This window comes from Parasteatoda tepidariorum, chromosome 3, assembly GCF_043381705.1.
Source record: "Parasteatoda tepidariorum isolate YZ-2023 chromosome 3, CAS_Ptep_4.0, whole genome shotgun sequence".
Lineage (NCBI taxonomy): Eukaryota > Metazoa > Arthropoda > Arachnida > Araneae > Theridiidae > Parasteatoda > Parasteatoda tepidariorum.
In genome coordinates, this window is record NC_092206.1 from 18,347,476 (window position 1) to 18,366,934 (window position 19,459).

At 25.9% G+C, this 19,459-nt stretch overlaps 2 protein-coding genes across 3 annotated transcripts in view; one reads left to right on the forward strand and one right to left on the reverse strand.

Moving 5' to 3' along the window:
- The window catches only part of LOC107457362 (regulatory particle non-ATPase 7), a 79,132-nt gene that overhangs the window by 47,957 nt on the left and 11,716 nt on the right, over positions 1-19,459 (forward strand). The window contains exon 1 of one of the 2 annotated variants that reach the window (XM_016075508.2): positions 17,383-17,909. The exons of the other annotated variant lie outside the window; for it this stretch is intronic. Coding sequence (XP_015930994.1) covers positions 17,765-17,909 — 145 coding nt within the window. The 5' untranslated portion in view covers positions 17,383-17,764. Of the gene's footprint in view, positions 1-17,382; positions 17,910-19,459 lie in introns of those variants that run through there. 2 annotated transcript variants of the gene reach the window in all.
- On the reverse strand, positions 1,527-17,396 carry LOC107457361 (conserved oligomeric Golgi complex subunit 6). Its single transcript, XM_016075507.4, has 15 exons — positions 16,949-17,396; positions 15,956-16,099; positions 15,771-15,842; positions 15,114-15,172; positions 13,792-13,903; positions 12,797-12,879; positions 12,642-12,712; positions 11,747-11,917; positions 10,183-10,326; positions 9,278-9,434; positions 7,251-7,497; positions 5,173-5,340; positions 2,307-2,468; positions 1,851-1,930; positions 1,527-1,776 (listed from the first exon to the last, which is right to left on the reverse strand). The coding sequence occupies exons 1-15, from the start codon at positions 17,057-17,059 to the stop codon at positions 1,629-1,631; spliced, it is 1,929 nt and encodes a 642-aa protein (XP_015930993.1). The 5' UTR covers positions 17,060-17,396; the 3' UTR covers positions 1,527-1,628.

Sequence of the window (19,459 nt, forward strand, 5' to 3'; positions counted from 1 at the left end):
AAATATTTTAAAAATTATTAAACATTTTTAAAAATAGCTAATTTGGCGATATTTTTCCTCTTAGATGAAAATTATCAAAATCAATGCACTATTTAAAATTTTATGAGCTTAAATAATACAGCATTGGAGTAAGTTTTTAAACATTAAAAAATTTGACCACAAACGCTAAACAAACAGGCTTCTTCTAAAACAGGCTTTCCAACTGGCAGCCCGAGGGCCGCATACGGCCCGCGAAGCCTTTTTTTGTGGCCCGCGAACTAAAATATATTAGTTGTCATTTTTTTGCGAACAATTTTCGTAAGAAATCTATATGGGTTTAAAATACTTTTCTCGTTCATAAAAACCTAATTTCTTCATTTCTGTGAAATTTAACATAAAAGAAATTTAATTTTCAGGTTTTGCATCCAAGAAAATATTTATTCAAATACAAAAATAATCGTGTATGTTGCTCTTTTTTATTTCATTTTTTTCGTATTTTGTAAATATTGTTGTTGTTGTTACTTTACGTCGCACTAGAGCTGCACAATGGACTATTGGCGACGGTCTGGGAAACATCCCGGAGGATGATCCGAAGACATGCCATCACAATTTTGATCCTCTGCGGAAGGGATGGCACCCCCGCTTCGGTAGCCCGACGACCTGCGCGCGAAGTCGAGCATTTTGTAAATATAATTTAGCATGTGCGTATCAGAAATTTTCTCGAAGAAATTCTCCGATTTAACTTTTTGAAACCACTCATTTTGGAACACATATTTGTAAATTTTAAATGTAAATATCTATTCTCTGGTAGTTGCAGCAGACAAACCTCAATTTTCTCATTGAATATTTTGTGTGCATGTAAGTTTTAATACCTTAACAATTAGATATCTGTTGGACATTAATTATTAATTACATAGGTGCACACTTGAAAGTTATTGTAGCCCGAACTTTTATTATTTACTCAATATTTTAAAAAATATTATTAATAACAATTAAATATTTTTAAAAATCTACTTATTTTGATTTGTAATTCAATACTTTTGTTTTGTTCAACTTGATAAAACTCTGACAGTAATATTTAATGTTCCTTCAAACATAAAAGAGTCCTACAAATTTTTTTTATAAAGTTGCGACCCGCCATTTGATTTGTGGCCCCCGGGCCTCATGTAAGTTGGAAACCCCTGTTCTAAAATGTGGCGTTTCTAATTATTGAAATTTTAATACTCTTTTTTTCACATTTATTAATACTTTTTTTAATTGTACAGAATTGCTCTTAATTGAATGTGAGCAAAGGTTTTTTTTAGTTTGTTTCAAGTACATTTGTTTGTGAAATTCGATTTTTCAGATCATTTGACACCCATGATTTTGCAAAAAAGAGACGTTAACCTTTTGCTTATGGCGGGTACATGTGGACAACAGGTGATGGTACAAGGTACTACATGGTACCCCGTAAGCAAAGGGTTAATTTTAAATACATATGTGCCACTACTTTTTACAATTAAATGTATATTCAATTACAGACTTAAAAAAAAATTATCATCAAGAAATTTTTCAACACAAAATATATATATTTATTTCTTTAACCCATAAAATACATCTTAAATAAATAAAAAAAAAAGAAAATATAACAATCATAAATACATTTTATTTTACAAAATTAAATTTTTAACTTGTTCTGGCGTTCTTGGAAGTAATAGACTTGGATCAGGATAGTTGTTGTTCGGCATATTAACAGCTTCAAATATTTGGCTATAAGCATTGCAGAGAAGCCCCATTGATCTTTTTCTAAGAGTTTGCCTTAAAAAATACACATATTAATTCATATTCCAATTTAAAAGAAAATAAAAACAAGAAATGTTTAAAATATTTACCTTAAAGATGCAGAGAGGAGGAGAATACTTTGTGGAATCGTCAATGAATCAGGAGAAGAAAGAAAACTTTCAAGTTTTTTCTAGAAAAGAAATAAAATTCATTTTGAAATAATATAATGAAATACATTTAAATTTCTCAGACTAATCATCGCTGTGTGTTCGAGACTTGAAATTAAAACTAGCTTTCTCTCATAAACAATTAAAATTTTAAAATTGTAATTTTAATTTATAGATATTGCTGGAAAAGTTGTCATGTCTGATATACTGATTTGTGAGAAAACTTGAACAAAACAATCAAAGAGATATATTAATCAATGAATATTGAAATTGTTCAACTTGTTTTTGATATATGACTTAAGCACCTTTTGTACGTACAGAATCATATAGTTTCATCTACAGAACAAACAAAAAACCCGCTCAAATCTGTCATACAATGATAAATAGAAAACAACTTACAACAGCAGCTTGAACAGCCAAGGCATCACAACCAGGAAGGCTAGACAAGGGTCCATGCTTAGGCTGGAAATCTTGAAGAGAAGTATACAGGGCACCTAAACCTAATTGTCCCACAATTGTTGAAGCTTGCTCACTCACTAATGTATCTAAATGGGCATCCATCTAAAATAGGTGGGAAGAATTTATTTTAGATATATATGTAAATATAAAAAAAAGTAATGATGAAAAAAAAAATTGCTATAGCTGATAAAAACTTAAAAAGCAGATTTTTGAACAGTAACTAATTAAAAAATGTATAAAAATATTAATTAATAAAATCCTTTCTTACAAAGTTACTAATTAATCAAATTACATTCAATGTTTTAATGCCTAAATTATAGAATTCCTTTCACTCTATATACATAATTTTCAACATTAGTTTTATTTATACATACTTTACTATTGAAGACCCTGGAAATCCATTATTGTTTTTCAGAAACAAATTAAAATATTTCCTTTTGCAGATCTGAAAACACTACATTTTAAACTTAAAAGAGTGTTAAACTAAGAATATATAATGCTCACTTATGCACGTTTTTGTAAATTTCTTACAATTCAATTAACCAGTTAATCTTTGTAAGATGTTCACAAATAATAATAAAACATTTTCAATAGCATTTTATTATACTCCCTGATTGTGCATTGAAAGCACAACATGGTATCAGATGGTTTAAAATAGAAAAGAACTATAAAATTAAAAAAATAAAAATAAATGAACCTTGCATTCCGTAATCTGGTGCCAAAATATTTCACAATATATAACAAATATATCTCTCTTAATTACAGATTCTAAGCTTCTGCTTGTGATTTTTCACCAGCACAATTATTTTATGTAAGTTCTAATAAGAAATTGTGTAACTAATTGAGTATTTTAACATGTACATAGATAAATACATATAAGTTTTAAATTTTTTTTTCTTCAGAAAGTTGAAAAACATGCTTAAATCAGGAAATTTTAAACTATCAAAAATAACTTAATCAATTAAATAAAATAATATTTAAAATGTCAATATTAAAAAAAGATAAAAGATTCTCAAAAGTATATAGAACTTTTGTAACAGGGATTGTAAGTGTATTTTTAACTGACCAAGTATTTCTCATTTGAGTGAATTTGAAAAGAAATTTCTCGTCAATTCACAATTTGTTCAGAAAATGTTGTTTTTTAGACAGATAAAATAGCAGATGAAAAATTCATTTAATCTAAACTTAATAGGGCATAATGAAGTAGGTTAATTATATTTGTCTTCATATTTAATTTTGACCATATTTTAAGAAGCTTTGGTTTGCATAACACTTTTAAAATGTTTTTTTTTTTTTAACATAAAAAGTTTATTTTTCATTTCGAGTAATATTCGAACAACAATTTGGATAATTTATTTAATATTTTCTTCTTTATAACTGCTCTCAATCTGAACTTACTTTAATAACTTTTCTTGAAATATAGTGAAATCTGTTAGTTAGGCGAACACTTTTGCGACTGAAAAAATTGTCTGTCTATCAGAAATGCACATTTACGGGAAAGATACATTGATAATAATTTGAGAAGCTACAATATCTATAGAAAAAATACTTTTGAGTTTTCAAGGAAAATATAAGGAAGAAAAAAATTGAGCTTTAGAAAATTCTCTAAGTTTTTAGAAAATGTATAAACTCTGATAATAATAATAAAAAGAATCAAAGCAAATGAAAGTATTGTAAAAAAAAACTAATGACACGTAAAAAACCTTTAAAATAATAAAATATTTTCTTATTTAAAACACATAAAATTACAGCGCAGCGCAAATTATAGCCTAGGGAAAAATATTTTTTTAATAAAAAAAATAAGTTAAGAATTTGGTTTAGCTTCTTACATATATATACATAAATACATAGTAAAAATCTGTTGTAACAACAATTTAAAATAGCAGGTGGGATTGTCATTGTAATGCATTTGTCGTTAAAAGAAAAAAGACATATTTATTGTTAAATTAGCAATACATAAATAAACTAAAATATGAAATAGAGATGTCTAAGCCAAATTACTGAAGCTGTATCGAACAAGAACACGCTGGGCATGTGAAATGTTTGTTTAATCTAATAAATGTTTTCTTTAGTTGTTTATTAGTCTCAAGTCTTATTACCGGAACACAGGATAGTTCCAGAGAGTTCACCAGATAAAACTACATATATCACTTGAGTAGAATAAATCAATCAATTGCCTCAATTTTGTGATTGTGAATGGCAACCAATTGTTCACACTATTTCCGTTGGATTATTAGTACTCCTGTTCGAATTCCTATTGGTTGCTACTAGTTACTGATTGATCAATGATCATTTTTCTGAAGATAGTGAAGTGATGTCAGCTTAGGCATATCTGTTAACACATCCAGAGTAGACTACAGATAATAGACAGGATTACTAGTTCTGTATTTAATGAATGGCAGCAATTAAACCTGAGAAGAATGTTGTGGAACTATAAAATTATCCAATTACAATCATTGCTTGAATTAATTTTTTTTTTATGAGGGAACTCATCGATAACTTTGTCAGACTCCTCTTTATCTGTTGAACTTCACATAGAACTCCTTTATTTGATACTTGTAGATAAGAATATCGAACACCTACGTCTTTGACTTTTCAAGTATTTTTCAGAATCAGTTCTTTCAGAATCGATTCTTTTCATGATACTGTATACTCTGCTACACATAACACTTCAACTTGTACTTAAACTCAACTAGGTTAGTAACGAGCTGCCAGATAGCTAGAAGATCATTAATGAACCACTAACCTACACATCTATTTTTTAATCATACAATTTAAAAAATTTTAATAGTTTCATGGTTCTTACTTGAGCTTGAAGCATTTCAAGATATTTGTCAGTGTATTCAAATAACATCAGAGATGAATGGATTAAATATATACAATTGGCAAGATATGCAGCCATATCAGCACTGGCAAGCTTTGATGCTGAAACATGGCACATCTGAAGTAATGGTTCTATAACAGCAGTCAAAATCTGCAAAATGGTAGAATAATGACTTGAAATCTGAACAAAACTAAATTCATAAAGTCAAACTGAATAAAGAGCTGATAACTGATACCTATTACTATGTTTAGATACTTAATTTCAAAAATAATGTAATCAAGTGGCTATAGGAAAAATAGTTTAAAACATCATTGTTATTCAAAAGAGACATATTTTTGTTATTATAGCAATTTTAAGCTTACCATGCATAAAAATTGTGAAATATCTGAAAGCTTTGATTGTGATTTTCAATGTATTATAATTGTTTTGACATGCAAAATATTAAAGAATTTTTGAAGTGAAAGAAAGTGTTTAACTTCTGAAAGTTAATTATGGCAGAGAAATTAAGAATTAGTTTATCACCAACCTATGCATTTGTTTTAAACATTATCTGAGTAAAAAGAAAACTATATACAAAGAATATACAAGGATATAAAATATAAATACAACTTGTATTTCCTAATAATTTTTTAGCAGAAATTAAACTAATGCAAAAAATTTATAGTGATTATTATAATTATTATTATTTATAAAATTTATATTACATTATTTTTTGTTATTTATATAAATTTATTTATAAATTTATATTATCAAAATTCAGTTACATTTTTTGTATTTATATTAGCTGTGTAACAATGTTTCATAAATTAAATCTTAAAAAAATAATAAACTTTGTACAAAAAAGCATGATAAAATATGTTTCAATTTTAACAAAATAGGAAGAAAATGTTATTATAAAAAATTTCATATTTTACATCTTATTAATATTTTAGATATTATATGAAAACATTTTTTACAGACTGTTACAGTTACACTTTGTGTAATGTTACAAATTGTTCTTTTATTTAAATCTTATCTTTAAATTTTTTAAAACCTTTATGAACCCTTAATTTTATAACAAAATAAGTTTATTTTAAGCACAATTTTCAAGTGATTTTTCTTAAATTTAGGAATTATTTCTCAATTTAAAAGTAAATATACTGAATACATTTTTTATTTAATATAATAAATAAAATAAAAATTAAAGTACTATGAAGAAGCCATTTTTAATTGTCCTTATTTTTGAGCTAGCTGTTTTATTTCTCTGGTATACATCGAGCACATTTTTAATTCGTCGGCATACATACTTCTAACTTGTGCAGTTGTTGAAAAAGATTTCACAAAGTGGTAGTAAAGCAGCAATTAAGTTTGAAAGAATTTTCTAAAAACTATTCCATTAAGACATCCATGAGCATAATTAACAAACAACAATAGATTTACTCATAAACAATACAAACAATAGATCCTACCTACTTATTTCTTTAAATTATTGAAGCGTTGTGTAGTTAAAAAATTTTTTTGAAACTTAAAACTTCAAGACTTAATGATTCAAAGCACTAAGAAAATTATTTCTCAACAGCCGAACAAGTTGGCAGATGTATGTATATATATATATATATATANATATATATATATATATTTTATTTGAAACATCCTATCACTATGTCATCTGCTATGTTTGCATTTGGATATGGCGAGTCATTGTCTTGTTTGTTTTTTTACTCTGAAATCAGTAATTGCAATTTTTATTCTATGGCTAATTCATATTCTCTTCTATATTCAATATCCAAATCCAATTTCATTCTATTCCAATTAATATTATTAATATTGTGAAGTATCACCTAATGTTATTCCGAAACCATCATTAAATCAATCATCATCAAATAATCATTCATTTCATCCATTGTTGTAATAAACATATTTAATTCGCAACAATATATAATCAATTATATTTTTACTTATAACAGAGGCATAGAAGTTTTATAATTTCTTTGAAATTAAACATATAATAAACTTAAAAGAAAATTCATAATTAACAAATATGTATAATAAACTCAGTATTTAACTAAATCTAGATATACCTGCGGAACATCTTTTTGCCTGTCATCAATAGTAACAAGGCAGGCATCTTGGCAAGATAAAACTTCACGTAATAGTGTTAAAGTTTGTTTAAGACCTTCAGGTGGACCTAAATCTGCCGGTGGGAGGTCAATCTTTTCTAAAATTCTATTACAATGACAAGACAGGCTGTTGTAAAACATTTTTTGAGATAAAGTGAGCATTTCCTCTAATGTTGTCAAAAGAGCAGCTTCAGAAGTCATAACTTGTCTAGAAAAAATAAATAACAATGTATAATTACAAATAAAAAACACATTGGTAGCTTATATTTGTATGAAATAAAATATAAATAATAATTCTACAGATATGCACCTTTTGTCAAACTAGATATTAGTAATATAAAGCCCAAAAATACATTAACAAATACACTTATAGTTTACAAAATTCAAACAACTGCAATTTTAAGGTGTATATACAACTAAACTCCATGTAGGTATATAATACAGTCTACACTTTTTAGTGCAATCTTTCCGAAAGAACGACCGTTACATGAAATCTCGTTTGCTGTTCCCTAAACGCAATGTTCTTTTAACCCCCATTAGAACGTCCAAACTGAACTTTTCAATCCAATTCAGCAACCGAAATTTTTCTTTTTTATTCTTAGAAAATAAATCAAAAATAAGTGTTAGGAAATTTTTTTTTTTGTGCTTTCAAATTTAACATTTTTAAATTGAAAATGAGTCAATAGAGAATAAAAGTCATGAGACAAATATTCAAACTACCATTTCTTTTGATGTCACTGCTCAATAAACATGAAACATCTTTAATTCTCTATGAATTAAGAAAAAGTTATAGGATTACCTATTCATAACCGAAGAAATCCTAAGCGTAAATGGTAAAAAAAATTAACTATTTTTGCGAAGTGGTTTATTTGATGTTAAAATACATGGTAAAATTTGCTTTCTTCTAGATTTTAGTTTTACTTAGATTTCTAGACATATATTATTTAGAGGAAGTGACTGTTTCTATCCAGTGCAATGTTTTATGCTTGGAGAAGAAATTAAAAATTTTAAGGGAAGTAGATAGAAGAATAACGTCAAAATCAGAAAGTGTTAAAACTATTCTAGATCATAAAAAACATTTTGCTTACAATAATTAAAAATCACGACGAAATTTTAAATTCAGAATAACAAAGTGTTTTAAATTCATGATAATGCTTCAGTGAAACAAAATTTCACAATCTAGAAAATGCACTGAATGACTGGCTAAAGTTTATGCGCAATTTTTAAAAAATGCCATTTGGAAAAAAATTTAATGTAATTTTAACTTTTAATGTTCAATATTAAATAATACTTGTACTTTATTGACATAAAAAAACTGCACATTTTTCAGTATCATAAATCAACTTTAAAGAGTAGCATGTTTTTGAAAAATCAAGTACAGTATTTATGAAATATAAGTAAACATTTTAACTAATTTTATGTTACAAGACAGTGAATTAATGACATAATGTCCGTTTTCAAAATTATACAACACTAAAACTTTATACTTCATTATAAAAGATAAAATCATTATAAATGGATTACTTTGGGATCAATGTTTTAGTTTTTGGTAAAATTGAAACACATCATCCTGCATTTAAGCCACTATAAATCTTTACTCACAATCTTCAGATTTGAGTTTATGTTCTTTTTCTTGTCTATAAGGAGGGAAAATTATATTTTATAATAGATTGTTCAAATGGGGAAATATGAAATTTCTCTGCTTTGTTTCTATCAAATTGATTTGGTACTAATTTTAGAATTTCTTAAGGAATAGAAATGAACTATTAGTTGCAAACAACATAATTTAATATTTTTTGGTGATTAAGAGGAAAAAGAAACATATTTTGAATAAATAATTATGGAAAATATCAAAAACTGAAATTTTCATTTATCCTGTAATGTTCACTGTGAAATCATAACAATTACTGATAAATTGTAATAGTCAGCACCTCTGGTTTTATCACTTATTTACATTAAATAAAAATATCAATAAAGATAGTACAAACCGAATAGTATGTAAATAAAATTTCAAAACAGATCCAAGTTTAAAAAGAGTCACAGCACCCTGCTCAGAAACAATGACTTGCTCAACTCTCACTTTCAGTGGCCTGCAGAGTCCTTCGGTGATGTGGGAAAGAGAAGTTTGTATCTCTTTACTCAAATCTGCAATAACAAATTTTTTATAATAATATAAAATTCATGTAATAAAATGTTTGTAAAATATCTTCATATTTTTAATAAATTTAGGCATTTAAATTATATTTTTTTTAAATGAACGTTTACTTACACAGATTTTTATGAAAAAATTAATGATACCTCCAGCTGTTAAAGAGCACATTTTTATAATAGATAGATTGTCTTAAATTACTTCAACCAAGTCAGTTAAATTTTTTTAGTGTTTTAAATAATTGGAAGACTTTAAACTGTTTAATGCCATAATCTCTGCTTTTAATCTTAGAAGTACTAACTGATGAGCAAAGCTAATTTAAACTTTGCATTTTTACAAAACTTTAGCATATGTTCATTATATTAAATTAGAATAGAGCTTTGATTAGCTCAGGTATGATATATTTAAGTTTATGAAACTAATTATTAAAATATCCTTTTTTATGAACATCAGAAAAAAATTGTGTTACATTGGAAATAATAGTTCCTGTAGAGATTAAAAAACAAATTTTTATTTTCTTTTTAGAACTATTCATAATTTGAGAAAGTGTGTATGATATATAATGACAAACAGTACATTTTAAAACAATTAGATCTCTAAATTTACTTTAAAAAGAAATTAAAAACAACAAGAAATATTTATATTCAAACTTTTAACCGATCTGCTTGCTGCATTTGCGCAATAACAAAGAATTTTCTGAAATATTATGTTGAAATGATTATTGAATTTCAATTTTTAATGTACCTTTACACGTGCATTTCTTTAAAACAGTTTCCAACACTTCTTTTTCTGAGGCTGTTGCTTGATGCAACCAAGCTAGCATATCTCCAACATACCGTAGAGGATCATGCGAATGCATCTCTATCGGTTTAGGAGTTCCACTTACACCTTTTTTTTTAAAAAAGAAAAATTATTAAACAATAAATAACATTAAACATATATATGTATAATATAGACAGTAAAAATGACTGCAATATTTATTGTCAAATATTTCAGCAATGCAATCTCACCATAAGGTACACAATTTAGTCTAAAACCTTAATGTAATGGATGTGTACACATTATTTATAAAATTAAATAGGAACAATATTTTTCTACCGAATTAAATAGGAACAATATTTTTCTACAGAAATTTAAAATCAAAAACAAATCTAAAATTTTTTAAAAAAAACTGCTTTTTTGTAACAATATGTTTCAATCTAATTTAGATCAAGGTAAGTAATAATATAATTTTCACTCTTTAGTGCAACCTTTATTACAGTGTTTTTTTAAAACAACTTCCAAAACATTAAGTCCCATTTCCTATTCATAGGCAAGATTTATTTTAATCTTAAATCGAAGAACTGCACCAAAACATTTATTCCCATACAAAGACAAAAAATTCAGTTATTTAATTTTAAAAATATTTCAAAGAAATCATTTAAACCACTATTTCTTTTGATGTTATAACACATTAAATGAGAAACATCTTGAACATCCTAAGTGAGAAACATCTTAAATGATAGAAAAGTAGCATAACCCAGAAAATTCTTATCCTAGGTAGTCATGATCTATGATCAAAAAGTTAGTGAAGTATGCATTAGTTCACATTTTCAATAAAAAGTGTTTAGTGCACCATTATGAAAAAATGGACGTGAAGTCTCATATGCATGCATTAGATTCATATGATGAATTCATATTATCAATAAATTTCTACAGAGTACAATATCAATCATATCTTTTTTGAAAAACGCATTCATTCTTATTATGAAATGCTAGACCCCTCGAGTGATTCATTTTTAAGTTAAAACATGTCTTGGCATTTACTTAGAAATGTGTTATTTTCGAAAATGATTGTTCTTAACCAGTGTAGTATTTTCAACGTATTTTAGGATTTTTCCTTTTTAATGTGTTTAATGCCTTGTTAATGACTTTTTTTTAAATAAACTATTAATTTTAAAGGAAACTTTTACATGCTTATGAAGAATAAAAAAAACAACTATTCTGTTAGTTATTAAGTAAAATATTGCTTTGCAAAAATTCCGTTAGTAATTTTCCTTTTTAAGAGGAGCGGTTATTAAATGCTTTAACACAGATAAAATTTTGTTTTACAATTAATAAATAGAGACTGTTGAACTTTTATTATGATATTATATATAGTATGAAACTAATATACTAATAACATGCATCAAAATGATCACTATTTTCCCTAATTATTTTATTTGATGATGGTAGCATGAATTACTAAAATTAGTTTGAGTTATATTGAACAGTATTTAGTAAACACTTTGCAATGTAAAAAATGAAAAGTAAAGTAATAAAATAATACCTCCTCTAGTTAATGCATCAATAAACGATCTCACTACTGCTGCTCTACGAGCAGTGGCATACTCGTCTAAGGAGTATTGAAAAAGAATAGGACGATCTTGCAAGCTTTCCATAGCTTGACATAATAAAGGATTCAATTCTGGAGAATCGATGTTTAATAATCTACACTCACCTAAAATATTTAAAAGAAAATTTTAGTAACAGGATTTTTAAAATACTAACTTTTTTAATGCTATATATGCATCCTTAATAAAACAGTAATGCAGAGCTGTGTAATCTTTGTTATAGTTTAGACAAATTTGGTTTCCCTCAATTGCTCACAGAGCATAATACCTTCCAGAAAGAAAAAAGCAAACAAATAAGAACAAATTTCTGAGTACAAACACAACAACTAACATTATTTAGTAAATGGAAGATCTTTTAAATGTAATAGAGAACTACTCGAGTTGGAGTAGCAGAAAAGTTATATAAGTAAGCTAATTTACATCATTAACATTAAAACTGAAAAAGAGTAGCCATATTATAAAGCTGTAAATTTTTGTTGCATAAATTTAGGAAGTTATAGAAATTTCTAAAAAACTATCAGAATAAATTCACAGTTGAAAGTCAATTTAAATATAATAATTTTTATTTATTATTCCCCATTAGAAAACAAAACAAATGCAGCATAAAGAATGAGCACAATTTTAAAAGAATTACCAACGGAATGAAACAAAAATAAATAAATAAACTATAGGCATTCAAAAAAATTTATACAACTATTTCAAAATTAAACTTTTAAAATTGGATTTAAAAAAAGGATAACTTGAGATTATAAGCATCTTGCACTGTTTACTACTTTAAACAAAATCTTTACAGCAAAATTTTAAAAACACATAAGGAAAAAACTTGCTTACTTTGAGTCCAGCGATATAATCTCTCATAAGCAGCTTCTTGTTGTAATGCCATCGATTCCATAATCTCTATGCTTAAAGTAGAATATAGTGTTAGACAACTGCATATCATAGTAGATAACTAAATTACATTAATTCACATTTAAACGAAATCTTACCCAGCAGTTTGTTGGCTACTTCTTAAAAGGACTTTGCAATTATTATGTATGGTTTTAACTCTAACAAGTGCCTTGAAAAAATTCTAAAATAATAATAATATAGCCATTACTAAATAAGCAAATTATTAAATACAAAAAAAAATTATTAATATGTATTTCAATTGAAATTATTACCATGTTTTTGTAGAATAGTACATTTTAATTTCTATGAAATTAAAATGTTTCAAAAACTGACATTATTGTAACATTTCATTTTTATGGTCTCCACCCATCTAAAATGAAAACTGACTTACATGCCTAGAAATATCATATGTACCCAAAATCGGCATCATTCAGAACTGTTAACTTTTTCAAGCTTCTGGCAATATAAATGAGATAACTTCATTCTATGTACTCTCTTTAGAGGTATAGATTATAAATTTAATTTTATTAATTTCAGTTAAAACTCAGTTTTGTGTATAACATTTGTTGTATTAGAACTGAAATCTGAAATCATAAGACATTTTCCTGCCTTCATTTTATTTGTTTATCATAATATCTAAATTTATAAGTTACCAGAACTAAAATAAAATATTTATGAAGAGCCCAAATATATATAAACGACACTACTATTTAAGAAGGTGAAGTAACTCAGCCCACTAACTGAGAGTAAACTTCAAATAAATGTAATCATTAAAATGTTGTTTAGATAACAAGAAAAATACATAAGAATTAACATAAGAATTAACTCAATTCACTAACTAAAAGAAAACTTCTGATAAATGTATATTTATTGAAATGTTATTTAAATAACAAAGAAGATACACAAGAAGTAATTCAGTTCATTGACTAAAAGAAACTTCAAACAAGTGTATTCATTAAAATGTTGTTTAAATATCGAGAAAGATGCACAAGAATATCACATCTTTAAATTAAATGAAATTCAAAAGAATTTTGATAAGCAAAGTGAGTTTAAAAAATTAAACATAAGTGAGATTTTAAAAAAATTTCATTACTTCATCTAAATTTCCATCTCTAGTGCCTCTAAGAACTTTAACTTCTTCAGACTTTAAATGAAAAGTATCAAGAAAAGCTTGAGTTACTTCTTGCTTCATCTGTATTTTTTGACTGAAAAAGTTCCTCTCTTTATTAAAAATGTTCTTAAATTGAATAAGGAATTCAAATGCCAATATTACTTCAGAAAAAATGAATAAAATTTTAATTGATAAAATTTTAAAAAAAAAAGACTTTTTCATAAAAAATGTTTACAATGTAAAGAAAAAAGATGAGAAGAGTAAAATATAAAACAAATTCTTAAGTATTTTTAATATTAATGCCATTCAAATAAAAAGAATAATAAAAATTTAACAGTTAAAATAAATTTTAAAAAATTTCCAAAATCCTTTAAAAAATTACTGTGAAAAGAACCAAAACAATTTTTAAAACTATTGTGAAAAATATTATTTAATTTATTCATGTTGAAGAAATTACATTCATAAAAATAAAATAAAAATACACAATGTGTATTCCAATATTCCACTATGATTTAATATGTCAATAATTTCTTCAATAAAGAGTCAAATTTAAGTTTTAATTGAGTATAACAAAATATTGAAATAGCTAGTTAAAGTAATGAAATTAATCGAAAAGAATAGAAAATGATAGCTCATTGCTTCCAAAAGCTTTTATAGTTTATAATATTGTACACAATCCAACTCCTGATGTTAAAAATTTACCACAATTAAGCAATTTTTTCTGGTACTTATTCCTTTTAAAGGCCTGTAAAAGATCTCTTTCTATATTACTATATTAAAACTGCCAATTTTACCATAATATAAAGAGAGCTTATTACCAAAATTAATTAAGTAATAGTGGCTTCAATAATAGCATGTCAATTTTTTATGTTTTACCTAAATAAATTAGAATCATATTCCCATTAATTTTGTTTTTAGTATATAACTTAAAATTTGGCTTCAATAATAGCATGTCAATTTTTTATGTTTTATCTAAATAAATTAGTATCATATCTCCATTAATTTTGCTTTTTAGTATATAACTTAAAATTTAATTTTAATTAGAGTACCTATTACCAAAATTAATTATGAATCATTGGCTTCAGTAATAGTATGTTGAATTCTTTTACTTACGAATTAGTACTATTGCTCTATTTATTTTGCTGTTTAGTACAGAGTTTACTTTTTTATTTTCATTATAGTACCTACTAACAAAATTAATATAAATAAAAACCATAATAATAAAAAAAAAATAAAAGAATGAACATAATAAAATAAAAACTGTGAAAAATAAATGTAAGTTGAATAAAGTTAGTAAAACATACCTTTCAGCTTGCAATTTAGTAGTCTCGTTGATCAAGTCATGAGTTTGAGATTTTGTAGTCTGGAGAAGAAAAAATCCATGAAATATACAAGTGAAATATGAAGTGATGAAATGAAATATGAAGTGATTTAACAAAAATCATAATTAGTGGTAGGATAAAGGCACATAAATTATTAAAAATTAAAATAAAAATTATACAAAATAAATATATTACAAATAAAATGAATTATGGATACTATTCAATATTATTAAAATAAAATGTTTTTTTTAGGTAAGAAATATTGCCTACTTTTACAAGGAAATGTCTGCTTACATTATATAAAATAGTTAAATATCTGATGAAAAATTGAATTAATATCTCAGAAGAAAACTAAAACCAAACATGCTATTTCCATTGAAATATTTTCGGTTTTAAAGATTTAATGAGTTTTAAAATTAGGAAAGATAAAAATTTCTAAATTTAAACATTAAGATTTAATTTTTATATGTGAGAAATACCCACTAATAAATACTTAATATTCGTTTAAAATATTTTAAATCTTAAGTCAGGTTTTTTGCTTATGCAACAAAATATAATACAAGTTGATAACAAAATATCTAGTGTTATAAATGATTTAATTAGTAATAAGGTTAAGAATAAGTAAAGAAAAAAAATTACCTGCAACCGATTCATCATTTCCCCGCAACAATCATTCATTGCCATAACATCTTCGTAAAAATCATCTAGAGCCTAAATGTTATATTAAATATACATTATATATCAAATTTGAAAAACTAAATGGATGTACATTAAAAATATTTGTTCAAATTAAATAGTTTGTACCCATTTAGTTAAACAAATACCTCTTTCATATCTCGAAAGGAATCTAGGAATTCTTCATTTACACGTAAGCTCCTCTTTTCAATTTCACTTCGCAAGTTTCTTCGATTTTCAATATTGTTTTCAGTGAAAAAGGTAGACAAATCTCTAAGTGCATCTAAAGTTTCCTATTTCAGAAATTTAAATGTGTATAAATTACAAAATTAAATTAAAAGAGGAAATAAATCTTATAAAGTCATTTATAATTTAATACCCATTAAATTGTTCAACTAAAAAATAATAATAAATTTCAGAAAATCAACATGGAAAAAAAATTTTATGATAAAATGAACATTTCAAACAAAAATAATGATAAATCTTAAAAGTGAAATAACTGCTAAAAATTGTAGAAACTACATTTTCAAAGGACAATTTCAAATTTTTTAAAAAAATCTTTAATTGCCAAACAGAACTGTGAATTATGTATTACACAAAATGTAAAGAAGGACAAAAAAAACCTCAAAGGGCAATTAAACGTCTTTAATACAATATGTATTTTCAATACTTTCAAAATTCAGAAAAAAATATTGTGTAGTTGACGAGTCATACATTTCATGGTCCCCCAGTTAGTTTCTCATGTGTTGTTTTGCTGCCCCGGAAGTCCCCAAGACTTGGAGATTATTTTAGCACAGGTACCAGGTAAGGAAATCTTCCCCAATGACACAGTATTATTTTTATAATAGACCATTATTATTACTTTTATACTATTATTATTCTTATACTAAATTTTTTACAATATTATTATTTAAGCTTAGTGCACGTATTTCTGAATGCAGATATTTCCTGAATGCAGACTAATAACGATACTAAAAACTTAAAAAGCAAACAAAAAAAACTTTCGCAGCTTAAATATTAATGAGCAGTTATTTTTTCAGCTACACATTGTAAGAGTAAATGATAAGACACATATATTTATATAGTTCACTAACATGAATGAAATTAAATACTTGATCATATATAAACAAATTACAACTCACTTTATCAGAATCTAAACGGGCTTCTAAGAGTTTATTCAGTTTTCTCGATAGTGGATTTGATCTATCAGCATTAGAATCAACAATTTCTCGAGTTAAATCGGAAACACTCATTTTCGCTGAAAATTATATAAATAATACAAGAATAATAGTTTATTATTGTTAAAAAAAATCATTTATTTTAAACACGGCTTATAATTTATCGGACAAACATTCTTTAAGCTCTAGATCCCGAAACGAAAGCACATAAACAAATATAAACATTAGGTTTTCTAATTTATATTAGGGATTTGCATTGTCTGCATTAAATTTTTTCAACTTTTAAGTTTTAACCATTCTCTGGTATTCTTTGCAACATTCTTAAGCTTTTAGGAACGATAACGCACTATAACTTTTCAGAGCGTTGAACTCGTTCATTATTTTGAGAATGACAGTTTAACGAGTTGCTGCCAGATTTTACTTGGTTGTAACCGCGAGCTACACATTTATCCATCTTAAAATGAACTAATATATTGATATTAAACTTAACAAAAATCATATAGACTGAATAAATTTTACTTCCTTTGATTATTTCCTTTTTTATTTTGCACAGAAAATAGCAATTTCATATTGTTTGAAACTTAACTGTACTTTTGACTGTTTGGGTTATGTGTTTGTCCAATTTGTTTAGTCACTTGTTTACATCGGTTTTTTAATTCGTTTTATAAAGAAATCCCACTAGTGTGGAAATCTGTAACAAGGAAATTTCCAAATTTGTTGTGCTGCCTTTTGCCATTTAGTTGTATTTATTTATTATTGGTGTTCATTTAAGAAAGTAAAATGCCTATTGAAAATCTTGAAGCCGAAAGCTTAGAAAAGAATCCAAATTTGGAGTTAGCACAGATGAAATTTTTACTTTCCTCTGTCGAATTTCAAGGAGATGAAAGTTTAAAAAATCGACTTCTGGAAGCTATTAAATTAAACAGTAAATATTTCTTTCTGCCTCTGCATATCACTGTGATCTTATAATTTCAATTTCGCGTCGAAAAATTGTGAACTGTTATTGAAATTAAGTACCTGGCATGAAAACAGAAACAATTCTGTTTATTTCTATGTTTTAAGTTCAGGTTTTAGGTTGAATATGACACTATAATAATATCGGGACTAATGAAAACTATTATGATTAAATTATAAAAGTTGACGTTTCTACTTGACCCCTTACAGAATGTTCGGCAATGTTCTCCAACAAGCTTATAAATGAATAAAAATGTCCTTCGGATTTTATCTTTTATATCTGAGCAAGCTTACAAAGCTGTTCTCTAAAGATCTTTTAAAAAATGAGGGGTTAAATAGTATACGATAATTTATGAATATTACTATTGCACAAATTATGAAGATAGAATTTTCTCATGAAGAGTGCTTTTTGTTCTCACCTTATTAGTTTTTACTATTCTAAAACTTTAAGAAATATCTCAAAAAAATAGACTGTAACATTTAATAATTGAGAACAAATAAAAATGTACTCAAGTATTAATATTATGTTCAAACGTCAGCAAAACAATGCAACTTATTATTACTTTATGAGACATCTTAGTTTTAAAATTTCTTACCTTTTATCGCAGATAATAATTTATTTGTAGTATCATTGTTGATAATAATTGAATCTTTTTTTCCAATTAAGATTCTTTTTCTTGCAATAATATATGTGTCATTTCCGCAATTGTTTCTAGTGTTAATATCAGGATGAGGCTCATCTTCATTGATTCTCGTTGTTTTTATGGCCATCATATCCAAATTAATATTTGACTATGATCTTCTATTTGAATTTAATATACTTCTTTTTTTTTTTAGAACAATGTCTAACAGGTTTATTGTCATGAAAATGTTGATAATGCTCTTTCAACTTTTTTTAAACTAGTATGTGTCTTGCTTTCAGAGTAAGCTAGTTTCTTCTGATCAGATATTTCTAAAATACTCCATGTGCATTTAGTTTTAAGGTTTGTCCTTCCTTCTCGTTGACTCGCGCTTTGACGTTATGATTTATAAAACTTCTCATTGACATCAAAAGCTGATCCGGAAATGTGCCTTTGCAAATTAAATGGTAGCTTGGAACGTAATAATTTAAAGAAAAATATTTTTAAGGAATAATATTTTTTAAAACTATTTTGTACTCTACATTGTTCTGCAGAAAGAGCATTTTCTGTTGCACTTTTAAGCAATTTTAATATGGGGTACTTGCTTACTTGGCTACTTAAAATTTTATTAATTCTTGGAAATCTATCCAATTTTGTGGAATGTTATTTTTTTTTACCCTAGAAACTGATTTATTAATACGTATAAAAATATATGTCTGTGCAGTAAAATTATATTTTATTTTGTAATTAATTATAATATGTAGTATGATTTATAATTACCTATAATTAAGATAGTTTGTTTAGTACTGTATTGAGAAAGCAAGAGTTTAGGCATATTTTTACCTAAAGGCTGTTACCGTCCCTGATTAAGAATTATAATTATTAATGTATAAGGGAATAT

Excerpts from the sequence above, each read along its gene's own strand:
- LOC107457361 (XM_016075507.4), bottom strand. The coding sequence starts at position 17,059 with ATGAGTGTTTCCGATTTAACTCGAGAAATTGTTGATTCTAATGCTGAT. Across the intron at positions 15,843-15,955 it reads CCTTTCGAGATATGAAAGAG|GCTCTAGATGATTTTTACGA; the intron begins GTATTTGTTTAA and ends TATAACATTTAG. Across the intron at positions 12,880-13,791 it reads GAGATGGAAATTTAGATGAA|AATTTTTTCAAGGCACTTGT; the intron begins GTAATGAAATTT and ends TTATTATTTTAG.